Below are 13879 nucleotides of genomic sequence, written 5' to 3'. Positions count from 1 at the left end.
CTACCTGCTGTGAGTACCATCATAATTACCTTTGAGGTGGTTAGGAAGGAAATTTTCCCCTTGGTGCAAGATTCCCTTCTCAGCAGCTGAGGAATTCAATGCAACGTTAATCAAGAAAACTCATTCTGCCTCTACCTAGCAGATAGCCAGAATAGGTAACACTCAAGCTGAAAACTTATCTGTGGTTATAATATTACAGCAAGCAAGAAATAAACATCTTTTGTCCTCACCCCCTTAGAAAAAAACCCCACTGTCACAGCCACCATCAGCACAGGGACTAGCTGGTTATAAAGAGGCCCAACTGCAACAGTCTGCCCATTCCAAACTCCAAAGTCCACAAGGCACATGCTAGAGGACTGGCTGATCAGTAACCTCATGGGAAGCTACTTGACAAAGTTGGATAATCATAAAGCCACACTCCTGGGGTCTCCCTATGTAGCAGGATAAACACGTACAAATATTGTTGTAACTGGCATTTTTCACCCTAAAAACTTTTGAGATTTTTGGGGCAGATTGTATGAGAAATGTGGGAGAGAAGGTTTCTACGTAAGCAGGTTTACTCAGAAAGCTAAATCAGTGCATTTATAATCATACACATGGGTATTTATGAGCATCCATGCACAGGGTTGCTCAAAGACCTGGTGACAATTATGGACCACTGCAGATCAGACAGACACTTACGTGCTGAGTTTCAACAGGATTTCACAAACTTCAGACCACAGCGCTGTACAATACTCTGCTTCAGTACGTGACTGTCTCACATTCGTACACCTGTCCAAATTCTGCACTGCACTTGACAGTTATCACACAAGATGAATGAAAATTATTACTATGAGAAGGCAAAGTTTTCACATTTGTCTAATCTCTCATAAATTTGATGCCCTGATTTTCTGAGCTCATGCTCACTCTTAATGCAGGTGACAAAGCGAAGCGTGACACAAAAGTATTCTGGAGCTTGCAGAAGCCTGCAAACAATTTATTTCCAACAAGAATTAGTAACTCTTCAGGACTACTAATACTCAAGACACTGAGTCAGTATCAGTTAAGATCATTGTTATCATTAAGAGATTTTCTTGATAACTACTTCAGAAAATTCTACCACAATTTTGAACACTGTGAAATTCAGACATCATAAGGTCATCACAGATCCTACTTTACATGCCAACTTCAGTCAAAAGCTACATGCAGACAGACAGAAATCACGAGGTAACAGAAAACCAGATTTTTCACTGTAAATCCTAACAAAGATTCTAGGATAGAGACAATACCTCTCTTCCACATTTTTTTTTCCCCTATTAAATGTCTACAACACTTGAGACAGACTGCAAGCCCAGCTCATGTTTTGAGAACTTCCTGGGACTGCAATAATTTCATGACTTTGGAATGGTCAGGTCTTTAGATGGTTGTAGATGGCTTCAGTGAATATGCCAATAGTCACTGCATAAAATTACTTCATTATTCTCTTCTTTTTGTAGTCTACATGTCATTTCTTACCTGACTGAAAACAGCTTGCCATAGGCATAACAGCTGAATGTATTGAAATAGCCCTTGCTGTGCTATGGCAACAACCAAAACACTTATAATATTAGATGTAATTTCAGTATTTCCGGAGACTTTATCAAAAGCATTCCAACACATCTCTCATACACAAAATAAAGAAGGGCTTTGTTAGAGCATTTCAGCAACTTCTGAATTAGGAAACAGTTGTTTCCCCCCCTGCATTTTTTATTGTTAAAGCTTCGACAAAGCTAAAGAATTAGATCGCAAAATGCAGTAATCTTAAGTAATTCCACTTTTGAGTTTCCCCACTATTAGAGCAAACACTAGACATAATAGGCAATCCACCAAAACCAATTAGCAGGATTGAGCAATGTTTTCATTAGTAAACATTGTCTTTCCATCACAATTTTCACATTATTTTCCTTTTCCAGATATGAAAACAATCTATCCCAGTCTTTCAATAGCCAGAATAAATACAGTCAATGTTAAAGAACTCTTAGAACTTCCATTCTGTCATTCCATTCTACACTGAAAATGAGTAGCATTCATATTCAGTACAGTTATCACTTTAAATGGAAACAACTTAACATGTTTCCTAATAAAACACCCCGCATTCTACAAGAAGCATGCAATGCTTGGATATGATCCAAGCACAGTAAATATTATCAAACTATACATGAAAGGTGAATACAAGCCAGATTTCTCAACATAAAAGGAATTATATTATAAAGACGATTTTATCTATGCAAAACTTTCTAAACCACAACCTGGTACAATTTGGTTTGTTTCCACATAAATATCTTCCTGTCCAGGAGGACACTGCAACACAAACACTGTCCTGATATTTTTAAAATTGAGAACCTGGGATAATTGTTTTTATTAAAATTGAGAACAAAATCCAAATGATTAAAGGGTGTTTTTTAAGTTCAAGCTGATGTATTGCTCAAAGTAGAGCACCTTATGGGAGGCCGGAGGGAAGGAGACCCTTTGTTGCTGCGCTCATTGGGGGAGGGTTTCTTTGTTGTTTGAACTCTCTTGCCCAACTGCAGCCTATACAACAGTCACTAAACTTCATTAAGGGGGATTCTGATCTTTCACTGGGTTTTGCAAGCATGACACTGCAATTAAATTGTGCATCTGCCTGTAAGAAAATACTCAAGTGTGGACTGAGAAGACGCCTCATCTGACAAAGAGAAAGCTCTACTAAACAGCTCATGGAGTGCTTGAAAAATCCAGGCACTGAAACTTGAGTTCAGAGATACTGCTATGGGAAACATACTTTGTTGGCCAAACACATATAGTTGCCAGACAGCTCATTCTCTCACTTTTTCTCCACTATAAAGGTGCTTTAACTACAGAGAAGACCAAAAATTCAGCCATGCCCTGGGATGCAATTCACTAAGGGCAACCCTTAAAACAACTCATCAAGAAACTGTAATGTAGTACTAGGTAGTAAATTGTTCTGAGAGTTTTCATACACCTTAGTTCTAGTTACAACAGAGTAAAACATATCAAAGTAGCAATAAAAACAATGGACAAATAAAATGAAAAAACCCACCCTGAAGCCATTAACCTACACCACTTCCATTTCAGTCTGACACCACTCTATAACAACTAGTGCTATATTACACAACATCTATTCTAGAATATTTACCCAAGATTTGACCTGGCATTAGGAGTCATGTATTCAAACAAGATACTCAATTTCCAGTTACATCACAGCAGGTTTTCTAATGTCTTTGAGAAGAATCACTACAGTAAGTCTTAAGCACTTTTTTCAGGTCTAGTGTATCTTTTACTCTTGGAATACATGAGTAAACATAGAAATTCATTGATAATTATTCTTGTGAAAGCTTAAAAATGGCAAAGTTGATGATGTGTAATTCCTGCTCTTGACTGGACAAACTTACAGAAGATGAGTATATACAATTTCATCAGTACAATCATAAACTCCATTAACAGACTCTTCTATTTATGTAATGAAATTCAAAGACAGATTAGAAGTACATGTATTGGAGTATTATTTACATGTCCTAGTGTCCCATTTGCACTTGCAACTACCACTGCATATTGGTCTTCTAGATGACAACCCTAGCCCTAGGACTACTCTCCAGGTTCTTTCAGGATTCAAACTTTAACGACATTTCCATAAGTAATTAGTAATCTACACCAAAATTGTCCAAGACAGACCAGGGGAATAAAGAGCCTTGTCCTGCTCAGTGTGGGGAGAAATGTGGAAAGCAGTATCTAGTCAGATAGCTTCTTCATAAGAAGATGAGCAAAGGTGGTAGCAGAGGAACGGCTCCCTGGTAAAACTATCTGGGATAAAAGATGATCTGAAGAGAGGCTGAGCAAAGGGTCTAACTTATAGGTGAGCACACGAGGAAAAAAAGCAGCTGTAGAAAACATAATGAAATATAACATATGATAATACTAATCAGTTGATAACCTTGAAGCTACAGCTTTTACCTGAAGTAGATGACTGTAATCCTGAAGTATTACACAAAATGGTTTTACCAAGTTATAAACACCTAACAGAGAAAAAGTAAAAGTCACCTAGAATAAAAGTACCAGCAAAACAGGAGAACTAAACAATTAAAAATCAGCAATAAACATGGGACTTCATGTCAAAGCAGGTTTTTTTAGTCTTGCTAGAGAACCAAACTAGACAGCAATGAAGGGCAGACTTGCAGTTTGATGACTGAGAGCAACCAATCACAGGGAGAACTTACTCTCCCACTGCAAAAAGTGGTTATGACCTTATACATTTGTTCATTATGCAGAAGTTCATATGGCAAGATAAGGTCTACGAAAACAGCTCAAATGTTACTGCTAGACCTGAACTACTACTAATAGTTCAGAATTCTATCTCTGTTGTCTCCCGATTTCATCTTGGAACATCAAAGTTCTAGACAGGGACAGTTACAGAAAAGCAGTAAGTAATTTTTACCCTCATTTAAAGGGTGAGGGGAAAGGGGAGAAACTCTTCAGAGTGTTTAACTAGAATTATGAGCTAAGTCATGCATGCATCCAGAAGAACTATCTAATACCTAGTTTGGTTTTATCCTGATAACATTCATTCAAAGAAAAAAAAAGTTTAGCTAAAGAATATTCTAAGCCTCTTAGTCATACAGATAAACCAAAACAGAAAAAAAATCAGGCTCCAATACTTGGCTACAGAAAACACTGAGCAACAACTTGGGAAAGAAAAGATATGAACATTTCCTTTACAGAGGCCATTGAACTCAATGAAAATGCTAAAAATTAGTGTTGTTACCGTAAATTTTAGCTTCAATTTCCACATTCTTGATTGCTTAGCAAGTAATAAAAATGAAAGGAACACCTCAATGCAAATCAGTGAAGTTTACATTCCCTTCCTTGAAAACAAGAGGAGGGTATGGAAGGAGGTTAGGAAATGAACAAGCAGAGAGAAAAAGAGAGCAAAGAAAACCCAATGAATGAGAAAAAGCAATGGTCCTTGAGGATTTTCACTTTCAATGATCTTGATTTCATACAGAAAGAGAAATGTATTGTGCTATAGAAGCTTTCCCTGCCCATGGCATCTAGTGACATGGTTGGAACAAGATGATCCTTCAAGATCGCTTCCAGCCCAAACCATTCTATTATATCTGTACAAAAACCTCAAAAAAAAAAAAAAAAAAATCCAGGGAGATGTGTGTTCAACTTTAGCATTTCAGATCTTAATGTACAAGACTAGACAACAGACAGTTGTCTATATGACAGTTCTTAACTCTGCTATGAGCTAGACAATGCAACATGTTGCCTACTTACCTTCATCTCAGCTACTTTACAAACATAATTATGTGAATACATTGGTTAACAGTTACTGAAATCATTCATATGTTGGGATTTTATATCCAGTCTAAAAAAAGCCTATCCTCCTGAAATGTTTTTGCATTTAACTATTTTTTTTTTCCCAGTAAAAATTACATTGTGAGGAGAAAAGATCTCCAAAAACAACATAACCACCTTAACAGCACGAATTAACAAGCTTTGGCCTTTTCACAAGCTAAAAGCAAAATCCCATACATATCTATTCACTGAAACAAGCATCACTCAATATGTATCTTATATGTAACTATTTTTCCTAGTTAAAAATATCTGAAAAATCAAGAAATACCTATGTAGTGCTTTACTCAAATACACTTCAGTAGAGGCTTCCATTAATTGTGACGTTCATTTTGAAAGACAGAGCAAATACTCCATTACTTATCTGGAATAACTCCTAAATTTGACTTCACTTAAGTTTATTGTAACATTCAGTTTACTACTTCACACCCTGCTTTTCAATTCCACCTTCATCAGAACCACTGGTCAAAAGCAGCTGTTCTTTATGCAACGCACTGAATTTTGCATTGCCACAATCTACTTCCCTTCATTTGTAACAAAGCAACTTTTCAAACAAATATTGACAGAAAGATAAATTCAGAGTGGTTTCTTACACCTACATCCTTATCACAAACATCAGTTCACTTCAACTTTTAACACCTTCCAGCTTAGTTCTTGTTTTTCTTACCCCATTTAGATGACAAAAGCATTTACAGACAAAAGCAAGATCTTACAAATTGTAAAGCAAGATTTTCCTCCAAAAATTATAAAAGTATGTTGGTTTTTTTTAAGCTTTCTGAAAGAGAAACATTTTTGTCAGAAATAAAAACCCCACACTTGTGCGAACAAAGTAAACCCCTAACACGTACGGAGGGCTAGTGGCTGGGGTTTTTTTCAACTGAAAAATAATGCTTGTCAATCGCATTTTAGGCAGGGAACAGATTCACACATCAGGAGGGAATTCTTAAAGCCAGTATGTCTGAACTGCATGGACCTAATTAGCCATAACTCAAGAAATAACTTACATGAGGAATATTAAAATCACAGCATAAAGGTTCTTCCTAGAATATTTTCATGACATTATGGTATCTGTAGATTGTGGTCAAGATCTTAATTCATATTTCTTATTGCTCTCTACATAGTAGTGGTTATATTTCATTTGTAAAAGACAGACTATTCACTTTTACTCTGCTAAAAGAAAACTAGTCTCCAAATAGCCCTTTTGATGCAAATGAGCAGACCTGAGTCCCTGACTTCTTTTCTCCAGCCATTTCAATGCAGAACTAGAACTCAGACTCAGTAAGCTGCAGCTAGAAAAGGCTAACCTCAAACTACCACTTCAGTGTTTTTACCTCCTCTTGAACTGTGCCTGCTTAGTGGTAGTAGTTACTGAAAACTATTCTGCTCACTAAAACACACAGGCATCAGTCGTTAAGATTCTAAGACACCTTTCTAGGCTGCCTAAATATAAGCTTAAACATTTGCTGCAAAGAATGTATTTTCCATATCATAGGTTTGACAAACTTAAAAATATAGTCTTTTCAGATATGTTATCAACTTCTTGAGATCTATACACGTTTGCAGGGTCGCACTAGTTAAAACTACTGGAATCCGACACACTGAGAAGCCACGAGCATTTCTACCATTGAGATAACGTTTCCCTACGTCCAGACTTACACTTCCACTGCTAGTATCACCCATAATGCAATGTTGCTCCCCTAAGCCATTTGATTAGATCTTTCTACTTTTGTTAATGCACAGGTATATTAGATCAGTTTGGAACAGCTTTCTCCATCAGAAAACAAAACTGCAACAGATCAATGTTTCTGACAACCATCCCCAAGCCCTTGGGCAATTAGAAAAAAAAACCCCACCAGTTCTGAAAAGTGTCAGTCCCAAAAAATTAGATGCAATTCACATTCCTAACCCACAAGCCATGTTCAGAAAAAACACAGTGCTTGTCTTCCTCTCATATAAAGTTATCAAAGCATACATGAAAGATTAAATCTTATTTTGTCATCAAGATCAACAATAATTATAACCCCTTATGGCCTCTTAAACAAACAAGTCTTAAATGCTTTCAGGAGGATTTATATTTATTCTATCCCATAGCAATAAACACACTAGTCTAAATTGCCTTTGCATTCCTTGCTCTTCCACAAAACATCCTTATGCAGTTGTTTTCTATAATCAATCACTTAATTCTAGTAAACACTTTAATTTAAAAAAAAGCATATAAATGCAAATAATTTCTTATCTACAAGCTTCTGAAAAACCATGCACTTGTTACCAAATCATTAATTCAAACCTACTCCTTTTTGAAAACTGAGTACTATAATCACCCAAGACTAAAGATCAGAACATCAATTTATCTCCTACTGCAAAAGGTCTTTGTACTGTCTTTCTATCCTTGGCCCCAAGAAAAAAATAGAAGAAACAAGAAAAAAAGAAAAATCAAAACAAAGGCAGCAAACCAAATATTAAGAGCATCCAGAAACTTGGTAATACTCGGAACAAAGGCAAGGGGAAAGTGGAACGAAAAGGGAAACACATTTAAAGAAAAGAGTTAACATACTGTTTCATTTTGAATCTGACTCTTGATTTACCTACAAACAAAAACATGATTCACTCCACATTTCCCCAAAACCTGCTGTATTTTTCTTAGACTTGAAAGAGTGAATAGCTGCCTCCTATCAGAGACAGGAAAGCTTAATCAAATTTAAATTAGTACCAGTATTACAGACATATTTAGCACAGGTCTGTACCTAGCATCATAGAATCATAGCACTTTAAAAGCAGAGTTTGGGGTTAGTTCATTTCTAAGCTTCTAAGCCACAGAGTTTCTCTCAGCTGTTTTCTGAATAAAACACCAAAAATCTTCAGAACAAAAATTATGCAAATGATCAGACTTCTCAGAACAGCAACAAGTATTAGAATAGGTAAATGCCTAATAAAGTTGAAATTTCCACCTTGCTCTCAAGCCTGAGTCCACAAGTGACTTCAGCAAAAACCTAAGTGAAGATATTAAACCCTCACTCCCAAGAAGTCTTCAGTCTTCCTCACATGGGATACAGACAGAATACCCAACTTTGAGCATGGAATAGAAAGTTCCCTTCATTCCTGTTTTGCTGCGGAAAAGTAGCACCGAATGACTTCCTTAACTGTTCACATCACACAACAATCTAGGAAAAAGTAACAGAACTCAACAGTGTGCCCTACCTAAGGCTCTTGCTTTCCAGTATCTTACTATCAATATACTTTAAGAAATAATTTGTGTCTAACTCTCAAAAGAGGCAAGTGGACAAGTGGATCTCTAATTCCTTAGGACTGGTCCACACAATAAAATATTAACAGGAATTCCAACTGATTAATTTCATGAAACACTTATCTGGAAAAACAAACAAACAACAAACACACATTTAGGCTGCTTTCAAAATACTACTCTATGCATTCAAAGCCAAGTTACATTTTATACTCTCGATTTAAGTGGCGAGGACCCAATGGAATTAAGGTCTCACCAAAGAATTAGACTTGAAGCAATCGTGTCTCATCAAAGAATTAGACGTTTCAAACTAATACTGAGGTACGTCAGTAGGTCACATGCAAGCACCTTTCACTGTCTTGGTCTAAGCTATGCTGTCACAACTCTGGTCAATTTACATTAGATTTCACTTTTCCTTTTCTTTGCTGACTATATAAATCTCCCTGAAACCCTATTATTAAGGAAGTGGAAAATCCTACTCTTCCTTTGTAGGAAATTTAGAAGGCAAGTTACTTAATCTGAAGAAATGCCCTGGAGAATCACTATAAGGCATGGAGTCTGGATATCTGAACCATGATAAACACAACCAGAAGCTCCTGGGTGACAGTTTGCAGCATGGGCACATGCTAGCTGAAAAGTTAACCCAGTAGGCCAGCGACCATGTCTGTCCAGTTCAAAATGATCCAGTTCAACCCAACTCAGGCACGCCCAACCAAAAGTCACATCCGGGTTACTGCACCTTCACAGGTGCCATGCTCGGTGCAGTTCCTACTATAAGCAAGGTGCGCCTTATGGCCAAGCTGAGCCTGGCAAAGTGGGGGAAACAACAGAGGATTGTCAGCTCTCAAGCAGTCTAGTAGAAGGGCTTTCATTTAAGCTGATAAATAGTTCATATGTGAATCACACCATTATCTGCACTGATAATATTGCCAAATTTGGGTCAGCTCAGGGTAACAGTGAAAAAAATGTGAACATTTGTAATTATCTGCAAAGAAAATGTATTTTATCTATAAAACTGTTACCTGCTGCCCGTTTGCGCAGTATCACCAAACATTTTTAGACCTAGTAGTCTAAAAAGCTCAACCAAAGACATATGCATGCACTTAATTTTTACTATCCAGAGTTCAACTGAAATAAATGTCATCATTGACAGTTGCAAGAGTGCTCCTAGACAGACTCAGAGGCTTCACTGCCAAAGTGGGGAGCTAATGCACTTAAAATTATTATTTCCTTCTACAGTAACTATAATAAAGCTGTTAGCTTTTGTGCAAAGTCTAGTTAATTATGATCAACATGTAAAGCTGACCTAAAAATTTTAAGATTTGTTAAACTACTTGCTAATGAAACTACAGAAGCACAGTCTGTCATAAACACAAAGAAAACAGGCTGGAGTTAGAATGTATTGGGAATGGACAAAAATGAGCTACAGACAGTTAGCAGTCGACCTGCAATTCCAGACGGACTGTGCTATGTTCTCAAACACAATCAGGAAGGCTCCTTCCTTCACGCTAGCATCAGCCCACTTTTTTGAACAAGCGACTGGCAGCCAAGCATGTTACTGTTAAAACCTAAGCAACGCAACCAAGGAGCTCTAATTATGATAAATATTGCAAGATGTACGAAATAACCACAGAAAGCCCTTGTCTCAGCATTCAAGAAAGAGTTCGTAATGAGCAGAACTGAATATACACAGAGCAATTCTTTTCAAGCTATCACAGACTTAATAATCCTAAGAATTGCTTTCAAGACTTCTTTCGTGGCCACACTAGCAGGCAGCACCTGGGTGCAGAAACAGCAGCAAGCTCCAAGACCAACCCAATGCGAATTCTCAGAGGCTTCTGCTAATAAACAACCGGGACCAGGGCCAGGCCAAGAGCAAGTGTGAGTTTCCTCCTCTTCCCCGGGAACACGCACATGACCAGCCTCCACCCTCCGAGCCGGGTTTCAGCGGGCTGTCACACACACACACTGGGCTGCGACCTGCCTCCCCAGCCCTCTCCCTTCCCCCCCCCGCCGCTTTCAAACCAGACGCACAGCACTAACCAGCCACAGGGAACACGACAAGGGGTAGCGGTAGGGTGTGGTTTGGCTATTAGGGCTTTTTTTTAAAGAGTAAAACCCAGCCTCTCTCTCAGCCATCAGAAACACCCATTTCATTAGGAAGAAATTACCCGCTGTGTTTTTCCAGCACAACATGTGAACTCAGGACTACGAACCTGCTCCTGATATTTACTTTGCACCGAGCCAAAGCGCTCCTCCGTCCGTCACGCCCCGGGGAAAGCTGCCCTGGGGACTGCACCAGCGGCTCGGGCAGCCGCTGAAGTACAGCGGGTCGCCTTCGAAGAGGCACCTTCTGCACAATGCCGAGTGTTTCAAGAAACAAACAAGCAGCAACACAATAAAAGCCCACCACCAGCCTTCTCCGTCCTTCTCTCCCACCAGCCGCCTTTCGGCTCTGTTTAAATCACAGGCAGACAAAAAAAAGCCCGCGGCGATAACCCGTTTCGGGGTCGGGATTGGGGGTAGCTTCTGTATTGCCGCCCTTGCCCGCCCTCTTTCGCCACCTCCAGCTCCCAGCGGGTTTCCTGCCCCGGAGCCGTCTGTCCCGCAGGGTCGGGCCGGCATGTGCCTGCAAGAGGGAGGAGGGGACGGCACCGGCCCTGCACTCCCTTTCTTTCCCCGGCTGCTGCAACCTGCCTTCCCTCGAGCTGCTCCGGGCACGGCAAGGGGCCCGACACTCGCTCCCCGGCCCTCCCCGCCGAGGAGCGGAGCCTCCCCCCCGGCTAGAGCGGGCCGAGCGTTACCGGGGAACAGGCGGCGGCCTGTGCCCGAGCCCCCCGGCCAGGCGAGGGGCCAGGCTGGCCGCGGGCCGCGGGGCGGAGGCGGGCGCGGCCTGGCCCGGGCGCGGTGCCTCACCTCCCGGGCGGCCCGCGGGGGGTGGCGGGGCGGGCGGCGGCGGGGGGCGTGAGCGCGGCGGGGTCGCTCACCTCGGTGGGGTCGCTGATCTCGAACAGGTCCAGCCGGTTCGCGTTCCAGTGGTTGATGATGTCGGCGAGTTTGCGCCGCTCCTCCTCCCGGCTACCGCCGCCGCCCGACATCCTCGCCGAGCCCGCCGCCGGGGAGCCAAGCCGAGGCCGGGCCCTCTCAGCCGAGCCCCGGCGAGGGGCGGAGACGGGGACGGAGCAGGGGGTCCCTCAGTCGCGGCTGGGGAGGGGAGGGGCCGGCTCTCCCCGCGGCCGCTGCCGGCACGGGCGCCGCGGAAACGCCCCGGGATCGCGCCGCCGATAGCGATCGGCCCCGAAGGACGGCGAGGAAGGAGAGAAAGAGAAAGGGGGAGGGGCGGGGAGAAGGAGGAAGGATGCCCCGAGGCGGCGGCGGCGGCCGCTGTGTCCCCCGGCTCCGCAGCGTCTGTCGCGGCTCTGCCTGCCCTGAGCCGAGCGGAGCCGCCGCTACCGCCTTTCTCCGCCCCGGTATCGCCCTCCCCTCGCTCGCTCCCTCACACACCGTCCCGTGCGCGCCCCCGCCCGGCCGCCGGACCGCCCGCCCTCCGCCTTCTCCACCTCCTCCTCCTCCCGCGGCGCGCGCGCGCGCTCCCGCTGGCCGTCACCTCCCGGCGGCGGCCGCGCGCCTCAGGAGGGCGCCCCCTCCCCTCTCCTCCCGCCGCTCCCACCGGGGCGGGAACGGGGCCCGGGGCCGCGGGCGGGGGGCTGGGGCGCAGTGCGGCGCGGCCAGGTGCGGCGGGTGCCTCGGCGCGGTGCGCGGGCAGGCAGAACGGAGCGGGGTCAGTGCCGGCAGCAGGCCCCGCGCCGGGGCGCTCACACCAACAAAGGGCTCGGGCGGCCGCGGGAACAAAGACCCCGCCGGTGGAGGCCCCGCTGCCCGCACACCCACCCCCCCTCAGCGCCCTCCGTGCCCGCGGGTAGGGCGCAGGGCCGAGGTGTCCGGGGGGCAACCGGGTCAAGGCCGGAGCGGTGCTGCCCGCTCACCGTGCGGCCCCCGGCTCGTCCCCTGGCCTTGCTGTGCCTCGGCGGCGCCCCGCGCTTTCCCCGGGTGCTGCTGCTGTGGTTAGTGATGTTTAGGGAGTGTCTTTGGAGCGCTGCGTGAAAGGAATTGTCTAAAAAGGCTGTATTGGCAGAAATCGCCACAGCTTGAGGTGAACCTGAGGTGAAGTTAAAGCATCAGATGCGTTTTGATGGCTTTTAGATACCTAATTTATGTGTGGTTTCTAACAAAACATGTCAGTTGGCTGTAAGAGGCACTGCCCATTGTATAGACTTTGGAATCCAGGGAAGGGATTTGCTTTGTTTTTTAACCCTCTGAAGTAAGTAATGCATCCTCGGTTGTATTTGGTTTGCATTGGGCATCCTCTCGATCTTCATCCTAAAACAATCCTATTTGAACTGGGTTGTCCAAGTGTGTATCTTTCGTGGTTTCATCAGGTGGTTAAAAAGGGGGAAATACTGTTTCTTTTTGGTGTGCCTGGCAAAGTATTTCAGGTTCCTCTTTGCTGAGGGAGTTCAGACGAGTGGGTTTTGCTGATGAAGTTTTGATTGGCTGGGTTATTTGAAGAAGGAGATTCCTCAGAGGCCTTGTCTACATTAAGCAATTAAATTATTGTTTTGATCCAGCAGTATAGCTCCTGTATAAGTACCAGCAGTTCTGGTTTTACAGGTGAAGGTCAGTTATGCTTTTGCCCTACATCTGTAACTGTGCCATACCAGAGCTTTGCAGTTCCAAGGACGGAAGAGATCCTATTTCTCAGGTCCTAAACTCTGGGAGGTGTTGAAAGCCCTTCTGAGAGCCCTTGGAGAACTTTGGATGGGGGGAAGGGGAGATTATTGTAATACCATCCTAAAACTCTATTGTATTCCTTTTAGAAGCAACGTGGATAGAAGAAGGAAAAAGCAAACAAACTCTTCTTACATAAAAAGAAGAAAAAAAAACTATACTGGATTTTTTTTCCATATCTAGAAAGAGTGTGCTACCAGGTGATATTGGATGTTCCGGCAGTGCCTGCAAAGGCCAAGAAACCATGTAAAATCTGTGACATGATAGTCCGCAACCCAGGTGGATAGCTGCCTGCCCTGTCACAGGTGACGTCTGCAGAGTGCTGTGTTGATTTGGATGCTTGGCTCTACCTGGATATTGGTGAAATGGGATTGTTCAAGACAGAGGATGAGGAACCGTGGCTGTATTACTTCATGATTAGGAAGGAGACTTTAGGGTACAGGGTGTGCACAGATCACCATTTCACTATTACAAGCTACA

General features: G+C 43.1%; 1 protein-coding gene across 20 annotated transcripts in view; it reads right to left on the bottom strand.

Annotated features, from left to right (window-relative positions):
* AFDN (afadin, adherens junction formation factor) overlaps positions 1–12216 on the bottom strand; it is a 114423-nt gene extending 102207 nt beyond the window's left edge. For 15 of the 20 annotated variants that reach the window (XR_003993455.1, XM_030499345.1, XM_030499353.1 and 12 more), the window contains exon 1: positions 11599–12216. Coding sequence is in view for 19 of the 20 variants with exons in the window: in XM_030499345.1 (XP_030355205.1) it covers positions 11599–11709 (111 nt within the window). In the remaining variant the exon portion in view is untranslated. The remainder of the gene's footprint in view (positions 1–11598) is intronic. The other 5 variants (XM_030499346.1, XM_030499356.1, XM_030499352.1 and 2 more) reach the window with 1 other exon arrangement.
* Positions 12217–13879: the final 1663 nt, after the last annotated feature.

This window comes from Strigops habroptila, chromosome 10 (genome assembly GCF_004027225.2).
Source record: "Strigops habroptila isolate Jane chromosome 10, bStrHab1.2.pri, whole genome shotgun sequence".
Classification (NCBI taxonomy): Eukaryota; Metazoa; Chordata; class Aves; order Psittaciformes; family Psittacidae; genus Strigops; species Strigops habroptila.
The sequence above is the reverse complement of the archived record's forward strand: the minus strand, read 5'-3'. Positions and strand labels throughout refer to the sequence as shown.